Consider the following 19441-nt stretch of genomic DNA (forward strand, 5'->3'; position numbering starts at 1 on the left):
GTAGTGTGGACTTCTCTGTGGAATTTAACACCGTCGAGTATAATTTTTCATAAGCCATCAGTAAGACTCATACAAAGATAAAGTGAGTATATGTCAAAGATATAAATAATTTTTAGATGAGGGAGATGGTAAGGCTGGTTCCCACAATTTGAAGAGAGTGGTTTTTTTTCCTCTTTTTCCTTTTGCTTGAAAATACTGCAGGTCCAAATCCGAGGTTTTACAGAAAACTCTTGTAAATAAAACATTAGATTCTTTAGGTTTTATGGTTGGTAATCTTAACATTCTATCTTTTCTCTTCGATATGCAACTATAATGAATCACTTTAAAGGTAAAATTTGTCCATAATTTAAAAAGCATGGAACAAAAGGATCAATTAAATAAATAGATATTAAGTTTTTATGGAGTTGATTCGTTGTTATATAACACAAAATGTATAATATAAACAATTTTTATACCTTTTAAAATATGTAATATTTACCAATATACTTCTTATTTTATACTTTTATTACGGTATAACTTGCATATAATTCACAAATAATGAGTGTATAGCTTGAAGAATTTATATAAATGTATATACCCATGTAAACACAAACCAGTCAAAATATATATTACTTTAGCCCTAAAGGTAACCATTATTCTGACTTCTGTCACAGTAGGTTTTGCTTGTCCTTGAACTTTATATAAATAAAATTATACATATAATAAATATATAATGTGTATTATAATAATATATAAATATAAATAAAGTTATACAATGTACTCTTTTCCCCCTAGCTTTATAGAGCTACAATTGTCATTTAATATTATTTAGGATATTCAGCATGATGATTTGATACGCTTATTTATTGAGAATAGTGTGTACTTTTGTCTGGCTTCTGTTTCTCAGCATTTATGAGGTTCATCCATTTGTTGCACATGGCAACAGTAATTATTTTTCAGTTCTGTGTAGTCTGTTATGTGGAAAATAGTACACTTATATTTGGCTTCTTTTTGCCTTACTGTGTGATACTACTATATAAATACATTTGATTTTTGCCTTTGACCTTGTTTCCTGTGATTTTGCTGAATTATCTTACTCTAATTGCTGAACACATTGTGTCATCTTCAAATAATGAGAGTTCTAGTTGTTCCTGTCTAATTACCTTTTATTGACTTTTCTTGCTTGTTTTAAAAACTAAGACATCAAGTATAGAAGACATTCTTGTCTTGTTCACGACCTTCTTGACCTTGCTTGTCATCAGGAAAGCATCAGTATTTCACCATTAAATATGATGTTATCTGTGTGTGTATTTTAATAACCTTCATCTCTACCTACCTACCTACCTACCTATCTATATTTATATTCACAGAAAACCTGTGAAGAGGTATTAAATTTTACCTGATATATATGATATATGATATATATGTTTGTATTCCTTTATTTTAATCATATGGTCATTATAGCAATTGATTTTAGAATGCTAAAACAGTTTCCTTTTTGGACTAAACTTACTTGGACACTGTGTGTATATCCTTTTTGTAAACCGGTGTTTTGATTTGTTGCTTTATTTAGGGGTTCTGCAGCTATTTTCACGATCATGACCTACAATTTTCTTTTCTATTAATGTCTTTATCAGCTTTTGTTATGAAGACTGTCCTGGCCTCATGAAACAGGTTGGAAAGGTGTCTTCTTTTTATTTTTATACTCTGGAAGAATGTAATATTGCTATTATTTATTCCTTGAATATTTGAAAGAATTCACCAGTGAATCCATTTGGACTTGGAGTTTTCTTACAGATTCAGCTTTTTTAATAGCTATAAGACTATTCAAATGATTTGGTTTCTTATATCAGTTTTAGTAAGTTGTGTTTTTGAGGGAATTTGTTCATTTCAATGAAGTTCACAAATATGTTGGAATATAGTTGTTTGTAATGCCCTCAGCACCATTTTGTCTGTAGACTTTCTAGTTATAACTCTCTTTTCATTGTTTATATTGTATGTCCTGGTTTTTTCTTGATGAATCTTCCTACAGATTGTCCATTTTGTTAATCTTTCAAAGAATTGGCTTTTGGCCTTGATTTTTCTCTATTATCCACCTGATTTCTGTTTCACTGATTTTTTTGTTTAAATAGTTTTTTTCTAGTTTCTACTTTGCTTGGAATAATTTCCTTTTTTTCTAGCTTTTTGTAATGGAAGCTTAGTACATTTGTTTTCAACTGGTCTTATTTCTGGTAACGTGCATTTAGAGGCCTGAAATTTGCTCTGTTTTAGTGGTAGCCCATGTTTTATCTGCCGTATTTTTATGATCATTTAGATAAAAATATTTTCTCATTTTCTTTGTGATTTCATGTATTTGACTCATGGTTATTCAGGTTTTGTAATTTCTATACATCTGGCAGAATTTCTAATTTCCCTTCTTTTTTTTTTTAAAGTTTTTTATTTATTTAAGTAATCTCTATACCCCATGGGGGACTTGAATTCACAGTCCCAGATCAAGAGTCACATGTTTCCCCAACTGAGCCAGCCCGGTGCTCCTCTTGTTATCTTTCAGTAATTGATATTTATTTATTTAAACAATTTTGTTAATGTTCATTTATTTTTGAGGGAGACAGAGAGGGAGAGAGAGAGAGACAGAGTGCAAGTTGGGGAGGTGCAGAGAGAGAGGGAGAGAGAGAGGGAGACACAATCCAAAGCAGGCTTCAGGCTCTGAGCTGTTAGCACAGGGCCCAATATGGGGCTTGAATTCACAAACTTTAAGATCATGACCTCAGCCGAAGTTGGATGCTTAACTGACTGAGCCACCCAGGTGCCCCTAGTAATTGATTTTTAGTGTAATTCTATATTGGTCACAAATCATTCATTTATGATTTAAATTATTTTTATTTGTTGAAACTTGCTTCATTTTCTAGATTATGGTCTCTTGGTAAATGTTTAACATGCTCTTGAAAAGAATACATACTCTGCAGTTGTTGGGTTTAATGTTCTAGCCTAGCTCAGGTTGCAAAGGTGGGTTGTTCAGATCTCCTATATTCATGATTTTTTTTTATCTGCTTATTCTATCAGTCATTGAGAAATATCTGTTAAAATTTATGACTAGTTGTGGATTTGGTTATTTTCAGTTCTTTCAGGTTTTTGCTTTATGTATTGTGAAGCTGATATATTGGAATATGTATGTATTTCTTTCACATTAATTTTATATTATGCTGTTTACTTGACACTTTTATCATGAAATGTCCCCCTTTAATTAAAATAATTTTTTAATGTTTAGTTATTTTGAGAGAGAGAGAGACTGAACATGAGTGGGGAGGGGCAGAGAGGGAGGAGACAGAGGCTCTAAAGCAGGTGCCAGACTCTGAGCTGACAGCACAGAGCCTGATGTGGGGCTCGAACTCATGAACTGTGAGATTATGACCTGAGCCACAGTCTGATGCTCAAGTGACTGAGCCACCCAGGCACCCCTACTTATTTTAATTGGAATTTTTAGTCTATTTAATTTTTTTATTAAGGTATAAGTTACATACATAATAGTCACTCTCTTAAACAGTTAAGTGTTATTAAGTATATCACACAGTTGCACAACTACCACCACTATCTAGTTCTTAAATATTTCAGGAAGATCTCTCTTACTTATTAGTTCAGACCTACCTCAGAGATATTGTGGGTTTGGTTCCAGACCACTGAAATAAAGTGAATACCACAATAAAGTGGATCAAATGAAATTTTTTTGGTTTTCTAGTGCATATAAAAGTTATGTTTGCACTATAGATGGCTGCTGACTGATCAGGGTGGTGGTTGCTGTAGGTTGAGGTGGCTATGGCAATTTCTTTTCTTTTTCTTTTTTTTTTTAAGTTTATTGATTTATTTTGAGAGAGAGAGCACAAGCCGGAGAGGAACAGAGAGAGAGGGAGAGAGAGAGAATCCCAAGCTGTGGGGCTCGAACTCACGAACCATGAGATCAGGATCTGAGCCAGAATCAAGACTTGGAAGCTTAACCGGCTGAGCCACCCAGGCACTGTTGTGGCACTTTCTCAACATAAGACAGCAGTGAAGAAGGTTGCATCAATTCAGTCTTCCTTTCATGAACAGTTTCTCTGTTGCATGTGATGCTGTTTGGTAGCATTTTACCCCTAGTAGAACTCCTTTCAGAATTGGAGTCAGTCCTTTCAACTCCTGCTGCTGCTTTCTCAACTAAGTTTATGTGATACTCATAATCTTCTGTTGTCATTTCAGCAGTCCTAACAGAATCTTCCCCAGGAGTACATTCTGTCTCATGAAACCGCTTTCTTTGCCCATCCATAAGAAGCAACTCCCTGTCTATTCAAGTTTTACCAGGAGATTGTTGCAATTCAGTCACATCTTCAGGCTCTACTTCTAAATCTAGTTTTCTTGCTATTTCCACCACATCTGTAGTTACTTACTCAAGTCTTGAAACCTCTCAAAGTCATCCATGAGGGTTGGAATCAACTTTTCTAGACTCCTGTTCATGTTGATATCTTGACCTCTTCCAGTGAGTCAAATGAACATTTCAGTGGCATCTGGAATGGTGAATCCTTTCCAGAAGATTCTCAGTTTCCTTTTCCCAGATCGGTCCAGAGGAATCACTATCTATGGCAGCTATGCTATAGCCTTATGAAATGTATTTTTAAAATAAAACTTGAAAGTTGAAATTACTCCTTGATCCAAGGGCTGCAAAGTGGATGTTGTATAAGCAGGTATGAAAACATTAATTTTATTGTACATCTACATAGGACCTCTTGGGTGACCAGATGCATTGTCAATATTTTGAAAGGAATCTCAACAGTAGGTCTCAACAATGGGCTTAAAATATTCAGTAAATCATGTTGTAAACAGATGTGCTGTCATCCAGGCTTTGTTGTCCCATTTGTAGAGCACAGGGCAGAGTAGATTTAGCATAACTCCTAAGGGCCTTAGCATTTTCGGAATGGTAAATGAGCACTGGCTTCAACTTAAAGTCGTCAGGTATGTTAGCCTGTCCTTTGAAGCAAAGCACTAACCTCTCTTTTCTGGCTGTGAAAGTCCTAGATGGCGTCTTCTTTCAATTTGAGGGTGTTTTGTCCACGTTGAAAGTCTGTTGTTTCGTGAAGCTACCTTCATTAATTATCTTAGCTAAATCTTCTGGAGAACTTGCTATATATATAGCTTCTACATCAGCACTTGCTGCTTCACTTTTTACTGTAACAGAGATGGCTGTAAGATGAATTAACTTCTGCCAGCTTCAAACTTTTCTTCTGCATCTTCCTCACCTCTCTCAGCTTTCACAGAATTGAGAGTTAGGGCTTTCCTTTGCATTAGGCTTTGGCTTTAAGAGATTGCTGTGGCTGGTGTGGTCTTCTATCCAGACCACTAAAATTTCCCCCTTATGAGTGATAAGGCTGTTTTGATTTTTTTATCATCCATGTGTTCACTTGAGTAGGAAATGCAAGAACTTTTCCTTTGCATCCACAACTTGGTTGGTTAGCACAAGAGGTCTACCTTTTGGCTTGGCGTGGCTTTTGATATGTTTTCCTCACCAAGCGTTATCATTTCTGACTTTTGATTTAAAGTGTGAGACATTCGACTGTCTTTCACTTGAACACTTATAGGCTGCTTTAGAGTTGTTGATTGGCTTAATTTGAATATTGTTGTGTCTTGGGATAGGGAGACAAGAAGAGAGGGAGAGATGGGGGATGGCTGGTTGGTGGAGCAGTCAACACGATGGCCAGTTGGTGGAGGGACCAAAAAACACACACGTATTACGTTTGCCACCTTTGGGGTTCGTGGCACCCCAAAACAATTACAATGATAACATTAGAGATAACAGACCACAGATCACCATAACAAGTAGAATAATAATGAAAAGTTTGAAATACAGAGAATTACTACAACGTAACAGAGACATGAAGTGAGCAAATGCTGTTGGAACCATGGTGCCTATGTACTTGCTCCACACAGGGTTGCCACAAGCTTTCAATTTGTAAAAAATACAGTACCTGTGCAGTGTAGTAAAGCGAAGGGCAGTGAAATGAGGTATACTTGGAGTAATTTGTGATGTCTTCCTCTCCCTAGCCCCTGGCAACTACCAGATATACTTTCTGTGCCCCTGTGAATTTGACTGTTCTGGATATTTTGCCTAAATGCAGTCATACAGTAGATGTTCTTTTGTGCCTTCTTTCACTTAGCATGTTCTAACCGTTCATTCTTGTGTAGCATGAATCAGCACTTTATTCTTTTTTGGTTTTGTGGTTGAATAATATTTTATTGTGTGGGTTTGGTGATTTTGTTCATTCTTTGGGCGATGAGCATTTTGGTTGTTTCTATTTTCTGACTATTATAAATAATACTGGTGTGAATACTCATGTATAAATTCATGGTGGACATATGTTTTTATTTCCCTTGGTTACATTATCTAGGAACAAAATTGCTGAATTATATGGTATTTCTGTTTAATATTTTGGGAAACTGCCAAACTGTTTTCTACAGTGACTGCATCATTTAAATTTCTACCAGCAAATATTTTCTTATTTGTCTTTTTAGTTGTGCCTTTATTTTTCCTTTCTCCGCTTTCTTTTGGATTAATCAAGTATGTTTTTTTGTTTTTTTGTTTTTTTTTTTATTGAGACGGAGAGAGAGAGTGAGCAAGCAGGGGAGGGGGGCAGAGACAGGGAGAGGGAGAATCTTAAGGAGGCTTCATGCTCAGCACAGAGCCTGGTATGAGGCTCAATCTCATGACCTGAGCTAAAATCAAGAGTCGGATGCTTAAACGACTGAGGCACCAGGTACCCCAAATATGTTTTATTATTGTTTTATGTATTTACTTATTTTGAGAGAGAGAGAGAGAGGGAGAGAGAGACTGACCCAGAGAGACTGCACACGCATGAGCAAGGGAGGGGCAGGGAGAGAGGGAGAATCCCAAGCAGGTTCCAAGCAATCAGTATGTTGAACCCAGTGTGGGGCTTGAACTCATGAAACTGCGAGATCATGACCTGAGCTGAAGTTGGATGCTTAACCGACTGAGCCACTCAGGTGCCCCAAGTATGTTTTATTTTAACAGATTTCTCCTCTATCAACTTTCTAGTTACACATTTATTTACTGTTCTTTTACTGATTATTGTAAAGATTGCAACATATATCTGACTTACTGCATTCTTTTCTAAAATAGGGCTTATTTTATTTCCCAGCCGGTAGAGAACTTCTATACTGATCGACTGCACATGTCTCTCCTATGTGCTTTTTTATGTGTATTGTAAATCTCATCCATAGGGTATGATTGTGTTATGTCAGTTTAAAACATTACTTACATTTTCCAACTTTTTCCTTCATTGTTCTCTTCGTGAATTTTTGTAGTTCTGTGATCAGTTTCCTTCAGTCAGAAGAACTCTGTTTCTTTTACTGCAGGTCTCCCAGTGGTAAATTTTTTATTTTTTTTAGAATTTTTTAAAAAGTTTATTTATCAAGAGAGAGAGAGAGGGAGCGCACAAGTGAGCACGCAAGTAGGGGAGATGCAGCGAGAGGGAGAGAGAGAATCCCAAGCAGTCTCTATACTGTCAGTGCAGAGCCCCATGAGGGGCTTGAACTCAGCACGAAAATCATGACCTGAGTCAAAACCAAGAGTCGGATGCTTGACCAACTAAGCCACCCAGGTACCCCTCCTGGTGGTAAATTTGTTCAGCTTTTCTTTGAAAATAATTTATTTTCCCTGCTTTTTTAATGGGTGATTTTAGAGGATTCTTCGTGGGCAGTATTTTTTCCTCTTGCTATGTTGAAGGTTTACTACTTTATCTTTTCATTTTCATTGAAATGTCCTCCCACATTTTTGTTGCATCTTTGAAGTCAACTTGTCTTTTATTCTCTGGCTGCTTTTTCTATTAAGTGTTTAGTTACTTTTTTAGCACTTTGAGTAAAATATGCCTAATTTGTTTTTTTATCCTGCTTGAGGTATGTGGGACTTCTTGAATCTCTATTTTGATGAATTTTATAAGTTTTTAGCTAGCTATTCTGTTTCAGATATTGGTTTTGCCTTGTTTTCTCTTTCATCATCTCCCTTATGTCTAAGTTGGCAATTTAGACATATTTGAGACCTTTTTAAGCAGTCTCATGTTTTGTGTTGTGTATTTCCTTTTTCTCTGTGTGCTTCAATGTGGATGTTTTCTATTGAACTGTCTTCCAGTTTACCAGTTTTCTCTTTAGCCATGTGAATTATTTTATTAAACCCATCTAATGAGTTCTTAATTTCAGATACTGCATTTTTCAATTTTAGGATGAGCATTTGATTGTTTTTCAGATTCCAGTTGTGTCTTAAAATTCTTCATTGTTTCATACAGGTTTAAAACATTTTATTGAATGTATTAATATTGAATATATTAATCATGAATTTTTTTTAGCATATGATTAAAAACTTGATAAAACCTGGTAAGGATTTAACTGATTTCTTCTTAGCAGCTTTCTTCTTTTCTGCTTTGCTCTAAATAAGCAATTGCTTGCGATCCAGCTCATCTTAGAGTTTCCTGTCTTTCTTTAGAGTTTATCTAGTTGCCTCAGTTTTTAAAAAATGTTTATTTATTTTTGAGAGAGAGAGAGAGAGAGAGAGAGAAACAGAGCATGAATGGGGGGGGGGGGGTAGAGAGAGAGGGAGACACAGAATCCGAAGCAGGCTCCAGGCTCTGAGCTGTCAGCACAGAGCCCAATGTGGGGCTCAAACTCACGAACCCCAAGGTCATGACCTGAGCTGAAGTCGGATGCTTAACTGACTGAGCTACTCAGGTGCCCCATAGTTGCTTAGTTTTCTGATGGATTCAAGAAAAGTTATGATTTTTTAGGCTTTCTTTTTGTCTTGTTTGGCTGGGAACAGTGCCTCTTACAGCTTCCTCTACATCATAAGCAGAAGCCAGAACTCCATCATAATAATTTTAAAGCCCATTCTGGAAATTCTAAAATCTGAATCAAATGTGAGTCTTTGTTTTTTTACATTTTCCTCCTAATTTTTAGTCATTTGTTCCTGTTTTTTACAATTGTTTTTCACTTTTTAAAGCATGCCTTGTAATGTTTATTGGGTATTAGAGTGGTTAAAATATTTGCAGAAGGCTTGTCGAATGTTATTTTCCTCTGAAGAGAGTTAATTTTTTTTTCTGGCAGTTCTGATGCTTTTATAAAGTCTTGGTTTTTGGCTTTGTTAGAGTTCATCCATTGGCAGTTTGACCTTACTCCTAAGGCATGACTTTTCTGGAGTCTCAAGAACTGAGGGTGCCTTTTCGTTTTTCAGTACTCCTCCATCTTGACACAGCTTGTTTGCCAGCCTCTGTCTCTACAGTATGACTGGGCTGCTGAGATCCCCTGTTGGTTCTTTAGTTGCCCATCACCTGATTTTGGATGGGTTTCTCAGCATGTTTTCCTACATATTTGTAGACTTAGGAATCAGTTAACAGTTTCCGGGGGGGGGGGCGGAATTTCTATGTAGATTTATGGGTTCTGTTTCTACACGTTTTCTTAGGGGTCATTTTTCACCCTGAAGCCCCACCCTGCTTTGGCATCTGCAACCTCCAACCTCTGCCAGCTTAGTTCAGTTAGACCACAATATTATGTTTGGGCTTTATTTCCCATTATTGATTTAGACAATCTCTTATACAAAAGTAATGATTAAATGTGGAATTTGCTTGATGGGTTCTCAAAGAACGTAGCCCCAGAACTCTTACCTGTATTGATTGCTTTCCTGCACCTTTAGACAAGTTATTTTGTATGTTTTATTTAGCATTCATAGCTGTTCTCAAGAGTGCTAGTTCAATGCACTGTGCTTCATAAATTGGAGCCAGAAATACCATATTCTGGAATTGTGGTAATACTGGAATTTTACTAATGCTTAACACCTTTCCATTAATATTGGTGGCTGCTGCAAATCTTTGCCAGGTTCCTACTGTGTTAAACAGATAAAATCAGTTCTTATATAACAGTTACCATAGACCATGAAGGTTAGCTACTTATTAACTTTACTTTTATCTTTTGGAATAAAAGAAGGTGTTTAGTACATCAGGAAAGATCTCTGAAAGCCAGAGTACAAATGGGGAATCAATACTAACCATTAAAGGTCTTAATTAAACTTCATACTGACATAAGCTTCTATTTTTTGAATTATAGTCATTGGAAGGTTTTCATAGAATTGGGAGTTCTTATCATAGTTTCTCATGTTTTTATCTCCAGGAAGATGAAGTCCTCAGTACATTCTGAAGAGGATGATTTTGTTCCAGAACTACATAGAAATGTTCACCCTCGAGAGCGGCCTGATTGGGAAGAAACACTTAGCACAATGGTAAATCAATTTTATGCATATGTATCTGTGTATATTTTACTTACGTAAGGAGAAGGGGCTGATGAATCTTTAAAAAAATTGTTTTTTGTTACTTTGTTAATTTATTCAGGAAATATCTATTGAGCAGATAATCTATTCCAAGCAATGTTTAAAACTCTGTGGGCAGAGTCTTGAAAAAAACATGCCAATTTCCTACCTTTGTGGTGCTTATATTTTAATGGGGTAGGACGAGAAGGAAACAATTAAATATATAATATGTCAAGTGATGGGAAGTGCTATTGTAGACAATTAATTGTAGAGTAGTGGGGTTACAGAGTAGGAGGATTGGAAAACCATTTACAGAGAAATGGTTTGGATGGATGGAGAGCTGATCATGTAGTTTCTTGTGGTCCATTATAAAGACTTAGGTTTCTTATGCTGAGTGAGATGGGAAACCCCATTGGAGGATTTTTGGTTGAGAACTCACATGATCTGGCTTGAACTTTTAAAGGAAATCTCTGGTTTTTGTTTATAGGCTAAAGGGGGAGGCAAAAGAAGAAATAAGGAGACCAACTAGAAGGTTATTATAATAGGTGAACAGTAATGATAGCTTGAACCATGCTGGTAGATATGGTGGAAAATGGTTAGATTCTGGAGAGAGTTTTACAAAGCCTACTATTTTTGCTGATGAATGGGATATAGAGTGAGCTACAGATAGATCAAAAATGGCGTCAGGTGTTTTGGCTTGATCAACCTGAAGACTGGAGTTTACATTTCCTGAGATACTGGAAAAGCAGTTTTTGTTGGGGTCTGATTAGGAAAATCCTATGCAATGTAGTTTTCCACATGATAAGTTTGAGATACATGTTTAATCTATTATAACTTTTTGCAGCTCAGGTCTGTGAACAGTGACATTTTTTTTTCTTATGGAGAATAACATTTTACTTAATTGTAGTTAAAAGTTAGTGTTTTTTATCATCAAAATTGAATGCAGATACTCATCTGTCAATGCTGGTCTATAATGAGATTTTACAATTTTATTTTTGAAAATGTCTTTTCAATCAGGTACTGCCAAATGCTGACATCCGTTCGTGAGCAAATGATTTTAATTGAGCATATTTATCGCTTAAAGGGCATTTATAGAATTCTATTAGATTCTTCTCTTGTTATTTACCTTTTAGCATAACATTATATTACAAACTTCCGGTGGAAGGTTAGGGTGAAGCTCCTCATTTGCAAAGTTAAATGGATTTTGTAGTATGGAAATATACTTTGCGCTTGTATTGTGGTCAGAAAAACTGTACTGGAACTGTAGTTTGAGCTCTGAAAATATATTCACTGCAAATTTATGTGGTAATAGAGATCTTTCTTCTTGTTTTAGTGTTTGATAGCTTGATAAAAATATATGGCAGCTCATGATTGTGACTCTGACATTTATCACAGTGTAAATTTCTCATAAGCTATGTTTTCTTTGTAATTTTAGGTTAAATTGATCAAGAAATAGCATCAAATCTACAGCAAAAACTAATTATGAAAGCCATTTAGCATTCAGTAACAGAGGTTGAAAATATGTCCAACTGAACCTTTTCTGTTTCTTATTTATTTATTTATTTATTTATTTTTTATTTATTTATTTATTTATTTATTTATTTATTTATTTATTACCAAAAATCTGTATAATGTATCTTAGTGGATTCCACTTCAGGTTGTACTGAATCAATGTTTGTTGACTTTATTTGAGAATATTGTTGGCTTTGATTGTCCCATGAAGACTGTACATTGGGACTAATTCTTCACTCACTTGGAACTCAGCATTGACTCCTCAACAACTGAGCAGTATTGGCTGCATTTGTTGACTCATCAAGAGTTAAGGAAAACCAGTTGAAATCATTTGCATTCTTTGTAAACTGACTCTTGATTTCACTCTCAATGACCTCAACTCTTCAAGCCTGTACTTACCAAAAGGCTTTTGTTTTCTCTGGATTTCTTTGCTGTAGTCAAACATGATTTAAGTGATTCACCATTGGTCACTGGCTTTCTTGGTCTGCCAACAAATGATCTACTTGGGAATTTACTCTGGATGCAGTCTTGTTTTTATTTTTATGAAGGAATTCTGTGTGAGGCTTTGCTCATTTACTCTGTTTTAGAGTTTTCTGACTTTTCAGATTGTTGTTTTCCTATGAGTTGAGAATACTGTGATGAGTGCATAGTTTGGTAATGTTTGATTTGTAGTCTTTCTGCACAGCTGTAGTGCCAGTGCATAAGAAACACAGTGTTTTGCCATCTTATTTTATAATGAAACCCATGTTCTCCTTTGCCTTAAAAGCATGACATTCAGAGTCCACTTATCTCTTTGCTTATTTTTTACATGTGTATAGATAGGTAATTTAAAAAATGTGGTATGGTGATAATGTGGAACTAGAAATGCTGTGGAGTTATAACTCAGTAGTGCAGTTTAGGGTGTGATGAGCAGCAGTATGAATCAGTGAGAATGCCTCATAAGGTCTCTTTCATAGCTACTCAGTTCTGTCATTGTAATATGAAAGCAGCCATTAGATAACACATAAGTGAGCGTGGCCGTGTTCCGATAAAACTATTTATGGACACATTGGAGTTTCATGTAATTTTCATATGTCATTGGATGATCCTCCTTCTTTTGATTTTTTTTCCCCCCAAACATTTAAAAGTATAAAAGTCACCTCTAGCTTATGGGCTGTACAAAAACAGGCATTGGGCTGGGTTGGCTCTAATTTTTATGTGTACTTATTTATTTTGAGACAGACAGCACACATGTGCATGCATGAGTCAGGGAGGGGCAGAGAGGGGCAAGCAGGCTCTGCCCAGATGATGCAGATGTGGGGCTCAGTCTGATGAACTGTGAGTTCATGACCTGAGCTGAAATCAAGAATCAGATGCTTAACTGACTGAGCCCCCCGGGCTCCCTTGGGTTGGCCCTAGTTTTGGGTCCTGCCTTATATAATTATAATGTAAGATGTAAGGCTCTCTGAAATATTCCAGATAGAAAAGGATTCTATTTTAATTCTCACAGTATGTTGTTCATATCTGTGTCTGAATACTTAATCTCATTCTAGTTATTTATGGTTGTTACCTCCTTTTATTATATTGTGAGTTTTTTGAGAAGGGATAAAGATAATCTTGTATTCATTTTATTGAAGGATAAACTTTAAAAAAGGATATAATCATGACTTGCTTACAAATATAAAATGAACACATGCCTGAGATATTTAACTCATTAATTAATGAAGGAACCAGTCAAGTGTTATAACTTGATTCAAAGGAGATTTGGTTCAAAGGAGAATTCAAAGTGCCTTACTGTTAAGAGATTAATCATGCTAAAATAGATGCAAATGGATGCAAAAACTGGCAAAACTGCTTAGTTCCACTGGACACAATTTGCATTTCTATGGACAGGAGTTATTTGTACTATTAGTTTTCTGCAAGTTAACTTCTCTGCAGGGATGGAAAATAGCCTCAGCAAAGACAAGTCCCACACCCCTATTTAAGTCAAGGAATTCCTAGAGGTACTGGACTTCCATTGAAAAGATATTCAATAATTTGGTTTGCTAATAGTATATGGAAACACAACTGTTTTAATGACTTTGTATTCTGAAACTTTACTGAGCTTATTAGTTCTAACAGTTTTTTGTTGGAATCTTTAGGGTTTTGGATATAATATGTAATCTAGAAATAGTTACAATTTTACTTCTTCCTTTCTGATTTGGAGGTCTTTTATTTCTTTTTCTTGCTTAATAGCTCTGGCTAGGATTTCCACTACTGTTTTGAATAGACATGATGAGAGTGGACATTTTTGTCTTCCTTGTCACTGAGTATGATATTAGCTCTGGGCTTGTCATATATGGCCCTTATTATGTCATTTATATCATCTGTATTGAGAGTTTGTGTCATAAATGGATGTTGAATTTTTTCAAAAGCTTTTTCTACATCTATTGAGATGCTGATTTGATTTTTATCTTTCATTTTGTTAAGGTGGTGTGTCATGTTGATTGATTTGTGGATGTTGAATTAACCTATGATCCCTGAAATAAATCACACCTGATTATAGTGTATGATCCTTATAATACACTGTTGGATTCAGTTTGCATCTATGTTCATCAGGGATATTGTCCTGTAATTTACTTTCTTGTGGTGTTCTTGTCTGCTTTTGATATCAAAGTAATGCTGGCCCTGTATAATCAGTTTGAGAGTGTTCCCTCATACTTTTTGAGAAGAATTGGTATTAATTCTTCTTTAAATGTTTGGTCAAATGTGCTAGTGAAGCTATCTGATCCCAGACTTTTATTTGCTGGGAGGTTTTTGATTACTGATTCAATCTCCTTACTAATAATTGATCTGTTCTAAATCATTTTTAAAATTAAGACAACAGCAGGGGCACCTGGGTGGCTCAGTCAGTTAAGCAGCCAACTGTGGCTCAGGTCATGATCTCACAGTTCATGGGTTCAAGCCCCGCATCAGGCTCTGTGCTGACAGCTCAGGGCCTGGAGCCTGCTTCAGATTCTGTGTCTCCCTCTCTCCCTGCCCCAACCCCACTTGCATTCTGTTTCTTTCTCAAAAACAAACAAAAAAAAATTTTGAAAAATTAAATTAAAAAAAAAATTAAGACAACAACAAACCCTAAAGTAGCTCCCTATCCTGTGGTTTATGGCTTATGGTTTATGGTGTATAATTTATTTATTACTCTTAATAAATTTATAATTAAATAAATAGCTATAAGTATTGTAAAAAATCTAATAAAAAACTATAGTTTTTCTAAATTAGTAAGTGAAATATTTATTTGTAATTATTTAACAATAAAATCATTTAGTGAAAAAAATTAGGATCTTAAAAAAATGAGATAAAAAAACCCAAAAAGAGGGAGAATCTTTAAGTAGTTTTGAATATTCTAACTAAAACCACCTTATATCATACTTCTAAGTGTTTCATTATATATTTTATTTTTAGTTTTAATTATATCTGTAATCTCAGAATGGATCCTGTTAATTCTCAAGGTTTTTGTTTTTGTTTTCTTTTTTTTTGTTTTTTTTTTTTTGTTTGTCTTTTTGTTTTGTTTTGTTTTGTTTGTTTTGGTGGTGGTGTTTTTAGGAACAGTTTCTCACTTGAGGGTCTGTTTCTAATCAATGTGTTCAAGGCTAATGGCTAAAGCAGGTCATGTTGTAGTAAAGAAGTTGTTATTGACAAAATAAAAATGGTCCTTGGTGAAAATACTCATAGATGCTAACAACCAGAGCCATGAAAATTAAAACAAGTTATAAATTTTGAACTTCCAAAATACCTAAAATTTTATGAAGGAAGATAACAAGTTAATGCTCAGTGTTGTTAACATTGTATGTGTGCCCCTACAAATGCCATCCCCTTTCCCTTTCTCATACACAAACACATGTGTGCTTGGCTCCTGTGTGTGTGTGTGTGTGCACACATGTTCTCTCCCGTGTGCACATACTCCCTGTCTCTCACGCACACACAGACAATCACAGTCCCAGTCACTCACTCCTGAAGGGTTGGTTGGCTTTTTCCCCTCTGTATCTCTTCTTCCCACCTGCTAAATGCAGGCATTCACAGGGGTCTGTATTTTGTTTCTTTATGCTTGTTTCTTCCCACTTCTTTACTATTCCTGCAGATTTGACTGTCATCTCTCTACAGATGACTTCATGTCCCATATCTCTAGCTCCGTAAGAATTCATTCCCCACTGGAAGGTCCTAGAGAAACTGTGAGTTATAGATTTTCACTAAATCTCTGTTTTCCTTCTCTCAGAAATGAGTTTCTTCCTTTTAACTTGACGGTTTATGGTAAGAACACTAACTTTATTCCAGTCACTCCGGTTCAGAATCCTTGCATTTGTTATAAATCATTTTGCTCTAGTCACATGGCCTCCTTGCTCTTTCTCAAATATGTCAAGTATTCTCTCACTTCAGGGCCTTTGTATTTGTGTTCTCTTCTTCTGGAAAGTGCTTTCTCTACACAATCTGCAAAGCTTGCTCTTTTCCTTCTGTCTGGTTTCCTCGAATGTTACAGTTAAGTGCTGCCTTTACTCACCCTCTTAGAGAAAATAATAGCCCAGCCTTCCTCTTTTTTTGACTCAGCTTGAATTTTCTCTGTAGTACTTGCAAATGTAATTTGTATCATTATTATCTCTCTTTTCCATTAGATTTTAAGCTCCTTGAGTACAGGGACTGTCACTTTTGTTAACGGTTTCATCATTTGTGTAACTCTGAGTAAACTCTTAGTAAAATACTTTTTGAATGAATGAAACTGTCATTCCTGGACAAGTAGAAACACTTGTTTTTCCTTGAAAATGCCTTAAATTTTCCTGCTTCATTATCTCACTTGTCAGATGTTAATATCTTCTTTCTTTTCTTTTTTATTTTCTGTTCTTTTATTTTCTATTCTCTTTTTTTCTTTTCTCTCCTTCCTTTTTTTTAAGACAAAAGTTGAGACCATTGGTACATTTTTCTTAACTTTTCGAAAGTACCCTATGTATCTGGAGCATTTCCTCCGTCTGTTGCCTGCTTTCTAAAGAGGAATGAGGATTGCTGAAAACAGCTGGATTATTTCTTCCTGAATAATCTTGAGCAAGAGGTAATTTTGGAGGAGGTCTGTATTTTGTTTATTGCTCCTTTTATTAATAGTTGTCCACTCTGTTTGATACTTACACTGGTTCCTTTTACCCATAGAGCTGTAAAAAAATTGCAGTTTGAGTAAAAGAAAAAAAAAAAGTCTTTGCAAATGTTCTTTAGGTGAATGTCTTTAGCTCCTTTATTAGAAAGGAACTAGAACTTTATTCTAGCTCCTTTATTAGAAAGGAACTAATCCTTTATTAGATAGGAACTATTTACTAGAGAAACCGGTGATGTTTATCATTTCACAGCCTTTAAGAGCTGGATGTTTTGTTTAGTTTTGCTTTCTGAATAATCACAAATGCAACCATTGATTAATATGCAAAGCCCAGGTTTTGAATTTGTGCCAGTATATTCAGAGCTCTTCAATAAACAACCCCAAACCCACCCCATTCCACAGTGCATCATTTTCTGGCTGAAGATTGTGGGAATTCTCTGGCATGAATCAAGTGGCATTAATTATTGAAGATAATTAATGGTCTGCTGAGTGTTCTGAGATATGTATTAGGTGAACCATATGAAATTGTTAGTTTTATACATTAAAGAAGCTCAAAATTGGAAGTTTTACAAGTTTAAGTGTAAAATCTTTTGAATTATTGAGCTGATCTCAAACCCAGTATTTTATTGTTGATTATTAAACTGAAAACTATAGTTCACCCTTGATCAACACGGGTTCGAACTGCACAGATCTACTTGTACTTGCATTTTCTTTGAGAAATACAGTATGGTACTGCAAATCTATTTTCTCTTCAGTGTGATTTTCTTAATAACATTCCGCCTCCCAGCTTATTGTAAGAATACAGCACGTAATACATATAAATACAAAATATATGCTAATTGACTATTTTATCATAAGGCTTCTGGCCAGCAGTAGGCTATCAGTAGTTAAGTTTTTGGGCGTCAGAAGTTAAGCTGCAAGCTTAAATTTTTGACTGTGCCAGGAGTCATCATCCTTAATCCCCATGTTGTTTAAGGGTCAGTTGTACATTCGAAATATTGTGCTTTTGAAGGGGTTAAGTGATCTAGATGTTACTTTTAATGATAGAATTTGTTATATAGCTTTCCAAAAAAATTATTAAACTTACGAAACATTCAGGGAGAAAGTACATAAAACATACAGTTAGAGGAATAGTGATTCTTGTAGATCTGAACAGGAGTGTCATGGGTAGTCTAGGATCTTGCTATGTCTTTCTTTAATAGAAACTTTCCAGTGAAGTATCTTCCGCATTTGTGGTTCTTTCTTCCCTTCTGCCATTCTTTTGTTTATACCCTACCTTTTTTCAGAAAGAATTTGTATTTTTTATTCTATATTCTGTATTTAAATATTACATGCAAATTTTTATTAGTAGATCTGTTGTACAAAATTCAAATGTAGAAACAGATTAGTATCAGTTTCTAGCAGCAATGAAGACTGGCAATAATTTACCTGAATAAAGTCCCTATAAAGGCAATGTTATACTGTTTTTAAATTTTCCTAAGAAGCTTAATATACAATATCTGGCAAATTTATGTACAACGATGGAACCCTCGATGTTCAGTCCATTAAATACCTGCTGAATAAGGAGGATTATCTTGTAATGATTGGAACAAACAGGAGTCAGATGAAGGAGAGATGAATCTCCATTATAGACAAGTATAAATTTCAGAATATCTAATGATTTTGTTGATATGTCAGTGTGTTAATTTTTACGTTGATTCCAGATGTTGCCTGGTAGGGGCTTTGTGATTATTATAGCAATGGTACTTGGTAATAACTTTTCCTAAATTATTTTAAACATTGCCCTGAATATTTTTTTTTTTCTTGGTGTTAATTGGTTCTCTCTGAAGAGACATTATTTTGCAGTAGAATTGAACTTAAAGGCAACTTCTTCCCTGTGAAGGAACTGGTTTTATAATCACTCTTAGGAATCATAGATTTTTTTGCTTTAGTAATCTCACTCAATTGTTACCAGTCAAAATAGAAAATTAAGTAGGATAATTATATAGTTTACTCCTGGGGCTTACTTGATGGTTGTTTGTATGCTTTTGGAGGGGAGTTATCCTTGTACATAAATCTACCTGCCTCCTTTGATTTCAGAGTGTTTTTTAGCATTTGCACATTAGGAGTTCAGTTCTAAATACCATATTGAAGGAAATAAGTGAAGAAAATTATGTAATTTGTTTTTAACATTGAGGGTATTTTGTTGTATCAAAAATTCTTTTGAAGATATTCACACAGATAACTCAGGTCATTAAATTTCTTGGTAATATACTTTAAAAGTCATTTCAGTGATATTGTTGTTCAACATAGTATACTGTAGATTTAATAGATTTAGCTTTTCTGTCGTATTGGGATAATTATTATTACATTTCCCCTCTTTGTCTCTTGCTTCTTTGTAAGAAAGGGAACAATACTTAGACCGATTAAAATTTAAAGTTTCTATAAACATGTTTCATTTCAGAGATTTATTCCATGTACGTCTTACAGTTAAACTACGGTCGAGTACAGAAACTGACAGTCCTGTTTGCCTTTCTTGACAGAACAGATTT

The 19441-nt window shown here is 35.1% G+C and overlaps 1 protein-coding gene across 5 annotated transcripts in view; it reads left to right on the top strand.

Moving 5' to 3' along the window:
* The window catches only part of ARHGAP32 (Rho GTPase activating protein 32), a 298544-nt gene that overhangs the window by 109142 nt on the left and 169961 nt on the right, over positions 1–19441 (top strand). For all 5 annotated transcript variants that reach the window (XM_060605213.3, XM_078432952.2, XM_078432951.2 and 2 more), the window contains exon 2: positions 10171–10279. In XM_060605213.3, the coding sequence (XP_060461196.3) occupies positions 10175–10279 (105 nt within the window). In that variant the 5' untranslated portion in view covers positions 10171–10174. The remainder of the gene's footprint in view (positions 1–10170; positions 10280–19441) is intronic.

The sequence above is a fragment of the Panthera onca genome, chromosome D1 (genome assembly GCF_046562875.1).
Source record: "Panthera onca isolate mPanOnc1 chromosome D1, mPanOnc1 haplotype 2, whole genome shotgun sequence".
Lineage (NCBI taxonomy): Eukaryota > Metazoa > Chordata > Mammalia > Carnivora > Felidae > Panthera > Panthera onca.